Source organism: Nicotiana attenuata, unplaced genomic scaffold, assembly GCF_001879085.1.
Source record: "Nicotiana attenuata strain UT unplaced genomic scaffold, NIATTr2, whole genome shotgun sequence".
Taxonomy (NCBI): Eukaryota; Viridiplantae; Streptophyta; class Magnoliopsida; order Solanales; family Solanaceae; genus Nicotiana; species Nicotiana attenuata.
This window is the reverse complement of record NW_017674462.1, coordinates 54,489-63,921: the sequence shown is the minus strand read 5'-3', so window position 1 is coordinate 63,921 and position 9,433 is coordinate 54,489. Positions and strand designations below refer to the sequence as shown.

At 35.0% G+C, this 9,433-nt stretch overlaps 1 protein-coding gene across 1 annotated transcript; it reads left to right on the top strand.

Moving 5' to 3' along the window:
- The first annotated feature begins 1,483 nt into the window (after positions 1 to 1,483).
- Positions 1,484 to 6,362, top strand: LOC109218703 (gamma-glutamyltranspeptidase 3). Its single transcript, XM_019383074.1, has 7 exons — positions 1,484 to 1,639; positions 2,705 to 3,039; positions 3,876 to 4,394; positions 4,542 to 4,768; positions 4,848 to 5,112; positions 5,253 to 5,390; positions 5,762 to 6,362. Exons 1-7 carry the CDS (start codon positions 1,525 to 1,527, stop codon positions 6,035 to 6,037), a joined length of 1,875 nt encoding a protein of 624 aa, XP_019238619.1. The 5' UTR covers positions 1,484 to 1,524; the 3' UTR covers positions 6,038 to 6,362.
- Positions 6,363 to 9,433: the final 3,071 nt, after the last annotated feature.

The window sequence follows — 9,433 nt, the reverse complement described above, 5'->3', positions numbered from 1 at the left end:
ATTTTTTCGGGAAAACTTTTTTCTCCACTCTGTAATATTTTCTTCAAGTGAAATATATGTTCAGACATAATTTCAAATTCCAAATACAAATTTTCAACTATTTTTTTTCAAAAATTATAATTTTATAATTTTTTTTTGAACCCTTCATCTTAATTGTGGAAGGCAAAAACCTCAATAGTTGATCTAGCGAGCTCTCAACCTGTTCATTCACGATAATTATTGAATATTTAGCTAACTTTTTACACCTCAATTAATATTAGTAAAGAAAATAATTAGACACGGCCGCAGTTCTTTATTAAATTCCTATCGGATGTTTCCTATATAAAGATTTTTCTACGATAAAAACAAGAACTTGATAGGCTCTTAATTTTTATTGAATTTATTCACCTCGTGAATTTAATTAGTGGTCCAATAAATTTTAGACGAGGCATGGTTAAAGGGGAAAAAAAAAGGAGCAGAATAGTTTTTTTCTTAACAACTTGTTTGGATGGTTGCTACATGTTGTATTGTATCATATTGTTACGTTAAATACGATATTAGTTTTAAATATTATTTAAATTTTATTATATCGTATTGTTAAATTCATTGTTACGAAATAATGAAAAGTGTCACTTTATGGAATGACCGATTTGGTATGGTACGTCGTTACCTTATTTTCCTCTCATATTGGCCTTCTTTATTCTTAAATAATCCTATTTTATCCTTTATCGTTCCTTTTTATATAACAATTCTACCCCGTATCTTACTTGGTATTTGTAATAATGCAAGTTTATTCTTCATATTAATTGGTGCATGACATCATAAAACAACGGCAAACAATACAATCTATTCAAGCATTGTATACATTAAAACGATACAGTACAATACTATACGATATATTATGAAATGATACATAACAACCATCCAAACAAGCTATAATTATTCGGTATTAAATTTTCTCTATTGCGAATTCGTGTCCTGTAATCCTACAATGACTCAAAAAATTCAAAAAGAAGGGCGAATATCCTTACTATCTAGGTGCCGTTTGTCCATACAAAAAATTCCTTTTTTTAAAATTTTTTTTTTCAAAAATATGTTTTTCCATGAAATTTTGTAACTTTTTGAAAAAAAATTGAAAATGTTTTTTTCAAATTCAAAATTTTCAGGAATTTTTTTTTCTTCACTCACAAAACTGCAATATTATCCAAATAAAATTTTAAATTTCAAATAACATTTTTCAACTTAACTTCAAATACTGTATTATTTTTTTTGATTTTTCACTAGTGTCTGATATATTACTAATTTGATTTCGTACGTATAAAGCTCATTGAATATATAGATTCCTTTTGTTATGTAAATTTTTTATTAAAAAAAAAGATGTACCCGTAACGTCAAGGGAAGTCATCATCAACCAACAAAAGCACACTCAACCAAGCGTATAAGCAATTATATAAACATAGGACCTTTAAGTTTTCTCTCACCTACTCTCCCTACCCCCCCCCCCCCTACCCCTACCCCTGCGGCCATTCTGTTAGTCATAGAGAGATGAGGAAACAGAATTTGGAAGCTCCATTGTTGGACCCTTCTCCTGCAAGTTTCAATAGAAGAAAGAAATGGAATTTTGCTCTTTGCTTTTTATTTGCACTCACTGCCATTTCATGTGAGTTTTTCACCTTTTACTTTTTCTTCTTCTTCTTTGTTTTCTTAGAAAATGCATAACTGTTAACAGAATATTCAGTTGAATTCTGAAGGAATTTCGTTAATTGGGCTTTAAAAAACTATGAAAAATGAAGTTAATTAACACCATGATCATGGAATTTCACTCTTTAGCTTTACTTAAGAGAAGTGAAGTGTTATGTTATAAATCTTGAAATTGTGAAAGAATTTGTTGAGTAATTACTGTAGAGGGTAAAATTCTGCTGACCCTTTATTGTAAGGACATATTTTTTTAAAATCAAATTCTGGATTTTTGCCTAAAAATTGTCAAATTTACAGGCTTTGTTGAATTGGATAATATTTGACCTGGCAAATTGGCACGTACAAGCTTGTGGGATTTTGGTCTAGTGGTAAAAGCACAACTTGTGATGTGTGAGTTAGCCGCATTTCACATGTTTAAACCTTGTCATACACAAAAAGCCTAGTATTTAAGTGAGAATTTAGAGGAGCGGACCCATTATCCATTGAGTTTCGAACGATACGCTATTGACCCTGGGGATTTGTCGGTTACCAAAAAAAGGGCAGCCCGATGCACTAAGTTCCCGCTATGCACGGGGTCCGGGAAAGGGCCGGACCACAAGGGCCCTTCTGTGAACCCCACGCATAGCGGAAGCTTAGTGCACCGGGCTACACTTTTCTGATAATCGCTTGTCGGTTATCAAAAAATAAAATTTGGCATGTACATTCCTACTTTTTTTAAACCAAAATTAGCAGTGGAACATTGTCATGCACAAAAATCCTAGTATTTAAGTGAGAATTAGAGGAGCGGGCTCACTATCCATTGAGTTTCGAACTATGCGCCATTAACACTCGGGGATTTTTCGATTATAAAAAATATAAAAAATTGGCATGTATATTCTTACCTTTAAAATTAACATTGGTTGTCTAATTATCTTCTGAAATAAAAATCGAGAAGTTGCTTGAGCTTACACAATTATTTTAGCACCTGCATTTTGCACTTCTTTGTCATTTGATTTTTAAGTTCCTTTTTTTTTTCATCTTAATTTAGTTATAGGCCTTAGACACCATGGACACGTTGGTATTTGGCTAATTGGAGATGTTGGGAGATATAATGGAAAACTTCAGCAAAATGCTGACGTTGTTGAATCGGAGCAAGCTGTTGTTGCTGCTGATGATGGTCGGTGCTCGGAAATTGGTATATCCATGCTTAAAATTGGTGGACACGCAGTTGATGCTGCAGTCGCTACAGCACTTTGCCTTGGAGTTGTCAATCCAATGGCCAGTGGACTTGGTGGTGGAGGCTTTATGGTTGTTAGATCTTCATCAACATCAGAAGTTCAAGCTATTGATATGAGGGAAACTGCTCCTTTAGCTGCTTCACAGGTTCGTAATTCTCTCGTTTAGCATTACTTTTTCTCATTCAAGTTTCAACTCATCCAAACATCATCAAATAACTATTTAATTTGGAGTTTAACTTCTATACACCGAATTGAAATGAATTTTTACAGTGTCAGGTCACCTAATAGATAATTACATGCAATCGTCCATAAATAGTGAGAATACTAATGCGGAAACTAAGACATGCTGCCTATTACAACTAGATACAGCAATATTGTAAAAAAAAAGTTACATTGTTAGTGTATATAAGTTAAATTCTTTAATTTGTATCTACATGAGTAAACTGTGGCTTAAATGGAGTGACATGAACATTGAGGATTCATATAGCGGACCCCAACTTGCTCTGGATTGAAATACTGATATTGTAAAAAGACAGGTAGGTTGTCAGTGTATATACATTAAATTCCTTAATTTGTATCGACATAAGTAAACTTTGGCTCAAATGGAGCGACATGAACACTAAGGATTCTTATAACCGATCCTAACTTGCTTTGGATTGAAGCACTGATATTGTAAAAAGCAATTAGGTTATTAGTGTATATAAGTTAAATTCTTTAATCTGTATCGACATAAGTAAATTGTGGCTTAATGAAGCGAAATGGACAGTGAGGATTCATGTAGCTGACCCCAACTTGCTTGGAATTGAGGCATAGTAGTAGTTGTTGCTGTAGTTGTCTACATGAAAAAACTGTAGTTCTGTTCTTATTGGGAATTGGAATTGGTATTTAGTATCTAAACATAGACAACACGAAGTTGCAAGTTCTGAATTTGATTTGTTTGTCCTCTCTGATTACATTGATAATGAAGTTATCCTCAAACAGAATATGTATGATAATAATGGGAACTCCAAGTTAGAGGGAGCACTGTCCATGGGAGTTCCCGGTGAGTTAGCTGGTCTTTACGCTGCTTGGTCAAAGCATGGCAGGTTGCCGTGGAAGACCCTATTTCAACCAGCGATTAAACTTGCAAGAGATGGATTCGTGGTTGCTCCATATCTCGCACACCATATTGCTCAAAAGGCAAAGGTGATACTTAAAGATCCTGGCTTGCGACAAGTAATTGCACCAGAGGGGAAGTTGTTACGGGCAGGTGAAATTTGCCATAACGTAGAACTTAGCCACAGCTTAGAGCTTATTGCTGAACAAGGGCCTGAAGCATTTTATAATGGAGAGGTTGGTGAAAAGCTTGTCGAAGATGTGAAAAGAGCGGGTGGAATTTTGACAATGGACGATTTGAGGAATTACAAAGTGGAAACTCCAGAAGCAGTTACCGTTAATGCTATGGGCTACACCATCGTTGGAATGCCACCTCCGTCCAGTGGAACACTGGGGATTTCTCTGGTATATATATAAACCAACTTAGCTTGTACTGCTATTTTCCTTCTAATAACACAGACGTAGACGTATTGGTTCCAATCTTCCTCAATTATGTCTAAACTTAATACAACGCAATTGTCTGACTAAACCTTTGCGATTGGGGAAATGCAGATTCTTAAAATCCTTGAAAGCTATAATGCTGCAGAAGGTTATTTAGGTCTGCATCGACTGATTGAGGCGATGAAACACATGTTTGCAGTTCGGATGGACCTAGGTGATCCTGACTTTGTAAATATCAGTAAAACTGTATCTGACATGCTTTCCCCATCTTTTGCCAAAGAAATTCAACGAAAGATTTTCGACAATACCACCTTTCCTCCTGAATACTATATGCCCAGGTTAGATAAATTCTAGAACTAACGAGCCTATTGATTGCATACCAATGGCTCTAAAGCGGTTTTGGTCCTTCATTCGTAGGTGGAGTCAGCTAAGAGATCATGGAACAAGTCACTTTTGCATTGTAGATTCCGATCGAAATGCTGTATCAGTGACTACTACAGTAAACTACGCATTTGGAGCCGGTGTGCTCTCTCCGTCAACTGGTATTGTAATCAACGATGAAATGGGAGATTTCTCAACACCTAGTGAAATATCCCCTGATGAACTTCCTCCTTCTCCGGCTAATTTTATTCAGCCAAAAAAGAGACCATTGTCGTCCATGGCTCCAATCATTGTTCTCAAGGTATCCAATCCAGAAAACGATCCTTTGAACAATGCATCATCTTTATTAACTGCTTAGTTTATGGACGATCCGAACTTGCTCATTAGTTGTTGTTTAGTATATCTTGTATTGATTGTTTCTCCTTCCTGGAAATTTAACAGGATAATCAGTTGGCTGGTGTAATTGGTGGTAGTGGTGGCATGAAAATAATCCCCGCAGTCGTCCAGGTTTTCATCAACCACTTCATCTTGGGGATGGATCCTTTAGCAGCAGTGCAGAGTCCAAGAGTCTACCACGAGGTCAGTCCCTTTACCTGGATCAGCAGCGTACACTACTCCCTCTGTTCCACTTTATGTTCCACTTTATGTGAACCTATTACTATTTGGGGAGCCGGACAAAGTTTTCTTTGACCACGTTTTTTGCAAATACTTTTTAAATATTTTGAATTGTTAACTATTAGTATGACTAATAATACTTTTTATGTAGTTTCTAAATATATAAATTTTATATTAAAATTTTTGAAAATTATATATCCGAATCTACACAGGAAGTTGGTCAATTTGAACCTCGTACTCCCAAAAGGCTCACATAAAGTGAAATGGAAGGAGTATTTTTAACGATCAATTCTGAAACCCCGAGTATTTATTCGTGTTCCTTTCTTTTTTTGCAGTTAATTCCGAATGTAGTTCTGTATGAGAACTGGACATGCATCGATGGCGATCACATTGAACTCTCGGATGAGAAAAAGCATTTCTTGGAAGAGAGGGGTCATCAACTCGAGGCACATAACGGAGGAGCCATCTGCCAGCTAGTTGTTCAAAACCTTCCAAATTCTCATTTAAAGTTGGGAAGGAGGAGCGGGAAAGAATATAAAAACGGGGTTTTTCGTGGGATGCTTGTGGCTGTAAGTGATCCTAGGAAAGATGGAAGACCTGCAGCCATATGATGGACTCATCCTGCGCGATTTATGAAATCAGTCTTTTGTTTGTATATAAGGTAAAAAACTGGCTAAAAGCGACAGTTTCTGGAGACATAATATAGAAAGGGGAATTCAAGATTTGCCCGAATCGGGCAAATACTGTCTTCTGTGTGCAACATGATCAAGAAACTACCCTCTCTGGTAATTTATGTTGATATCAAAGTTTAGTCTTTAGCCATAGTTAACAGTTAACATACTGTTTCTCTCCTTTGCTAGGAAGTAAATATTGGGGCAAGGTACTTGTGATTTTTTGCCCTTGAGTTTAATTGGAGTCAAATGTTTTGCTTTATTAGTATGTAGTGTGCTTTCTCAAGATACTACAACTTACACAGTGTGATCTCACAAGTGGGGTCTGGCCGTCTGGGGAGGGTGGGAGTGTACACAGACCTTATCTCTACCTTATGTGAGGTAAGAGGCTGTTTCCGATAGACCCTCGGCTCAAGAGTGTGCTATCTCAAGATGAAATATGATATTGAGCTTGCACTATTAAACCAGACAATAGAATCGGAATGAAAAGGATATTTAAAATATTTACAGATGACTAAAGGAAGTTATGAAAATATATCAACTTGATATTGAACTTATCACATTGCCAAAATGAGGATCCATAGTTGAAACTAAAAGATGGATGAATTACAAAAAGGAAAAAGGGTTAAATTTGCTCATGTATTTGAAATTGAGCAACTTTGCCATTAATCAAAATTTCTGTCTTATTTTATCTTTGTTGTTAAGGAAAAAGTCTTATTTCTGCTCTTGATCCTAACGAAGCTCCAACTGCAGGGTAATTTTATACTATAGTCAAAAGTTGAGGGGAAGAATTTGGATCTTTTCTCTAAAAGAATTTGGACATATGAAGACTGAAGTTCACACATTTCAGGCTAGAACTCTGTTAATGGCAAGATAAATATGAGATAATTTACTAACAACAAAGATACGAATAAACTAAAAGTTCGACATATGGAAAATTAAACAATTTCAACATATGAAAGAATTAATTTCAGCATATGGAAAATTGAAAAAATTACGCATATTGGAAAAATTGAACAACTTTGGTACTCCCTCCGGTCCAAAATAAGTGATTTTTTTGGCATTTTTCTTGTGGTCCAAAATAAGTGATTTTTTCAGATTTCAAGAATGAATTAATTATTTTTTCCCTACATTGTCCTTGGAGTAAATAGTGTTGGAATATGTGTTAGGAGTGTTTATGTAAGATAGTAAAGGTTAATATGGTCAATTCTATTGCTAATTAATGCTAAAAGGTGAATTTCTTAATCTGTGTGAAAACATCCAAAAAAATCACTTATTTTGGACCGAAGGGAGTGTATGGATAGTACATGAGCAAATTGAATTCTTTCCCATTTTGAAAGAGTAAGTTCATTTGCCATAAAATTTTCAATTGTAGGTCGCATGTACAGCAAGCGACCTACTTTTTTTTTTTTTTTTTTGTGGCCAAATACATAGTAAAAATGGCGTGTAGTAGCCACTAATTAAGGGTGTCTTTAATTTTTATCCACTAATTATAATGCTCAGCAAAAATAGCCACTACTAATAGAAAAAAGACAATTTTACCCTTTCTTCCTCTCTTTCGCGTTGCATTTTCATCTGGAATACCCAAGGCGATTTCACGGTCGGCCTCCTCCATGCTTGGTCAATAGCATCAGGTCTATTAGTGACCCCAATTACTAGGACATAACCAGGTCCATCATGAGATCCTTCTGATTTTGCTTCACTATTCCTTTTACCAATACGTACCGTAGTTCCTTTTGCATCATCAAAATTTTCAAGTTCTGAATTTTTGAGCAGATGTCTCAATTAGGTACAGTAATTTCTTTCTTCTTACCTTGTTTTTGTTTCTTTTGAGTTCAAAGATTAAAAGTTAAGGACATGAGTCTTTAAGTTTGACATGCAGGTTTAAAAGTTAAGGACATGCATTCCTTAAATTTGACATGCAGGTTCAAAAGATAAGGACAAACAATCCTTAACTTATAGTTTCAAGTTCAAAACTTAAGGATAGTCAGTATTTAAGTTATTGTTTCAAGTTCAAAACTTAAGGACTTTCTGTCCTTAACTTTGAGTTTCAGTTTCAAAAGTTAAGGACAGACAGTCCTTAACTTATAGTTTCAAGTTCAAAACTAAAGGATAGTCAGTATTTAAGTTATTGTTTCAAGTTCAAAACTTAAGGACTTTCTGTCCTTAACTTTGAGTTTCAGTTTCAAAAGTTAAGGACAGGCAGTCCTTAACTTATAGTTTCAAGTTCAAAACTTAAGGATAGTCAGTATTTAAGTTATTGTTTCAAGTTCAAAACTTAAGGACTTTCTGTCCTTAACTTTGAGTTTCAGTTTCAAAAGTTAAGGACAGGCAGTCCTTAACTTATAGATTCAAGTTCAAAACTTAAGGACGTGCAGTCCTTAAGTTATTGTTTCAAGTTCAAAACTTAAGGACATGCAGTCCTTAACTTTGAGTTTAAAGTTCAAAGTTGAGGACAGGCAGTCCTTAACTTATAGTTTCAAGTTCAAAACTTAAGGACGTGCAGTCCTTAAGTTATTGTTTTAAGTTCAAAACTTAAGGACATGCAGTCCTTAACTTTGAGTATAAAGTTCAAAAGTTAAGGACGCTTGGTCTTGAAGTTTGAGTTCCAAGTTCAAAACTTAAGGACATGTAACCTTGAAGTCCTGAACTTAGAGTTCCAAGTTCAAAAGTTAAGGACATATAGTCCTGAAGTCCTGAACTTAGAGTTTCAAGTTCAAAAGTTAAGGACATGTAGTCCTGAAGTCCTGAAGTTAAGGACATGAGCAGAAGGGTATTTTTGTCCGAGCAGTTAAAGTTTATTAAACCAGTGGCTAAAGACTAAAGACATTTAAAATGCTGGCTTTAAAATAAAGACATAAGCTGTTAGTGGCTATCCGTGCACATCGCCCCAAATACATATAGAGACCATTAAACTTGGCCCAATTTTTCATTTTGGCATTCTAACTAACTCTTGTTCCATTTTGGCCCTCCAACCCTAATTTTTGTATTTCATTTTGACACAAAATTTTTTCTCCCAGGTAAAATTGCAGCGCGTGCATTTCAGCTGCTACCCCCACCCCACTGCCCCCCACCCCCCGCGCAATTTGTAATTTCAAATTATTATTTTTTTCGTTTTTTTTTTGCCCACATCCCGGGGAAATTTTTTTTTTTATATTTTCAGTAATAACTATGGGTTCAACTAAACCCATAACTTTCGATGCGGAGTAAAAATTTGTATGTAAAAATTCATTAAAATTATAAAAAAATAGATATAAACCCATAACATTTAAAAGTATAATGGGTTCTTTTGTTCCACTTTGACACAAAAATTTTTATCCCAGGTAAAAATATAGC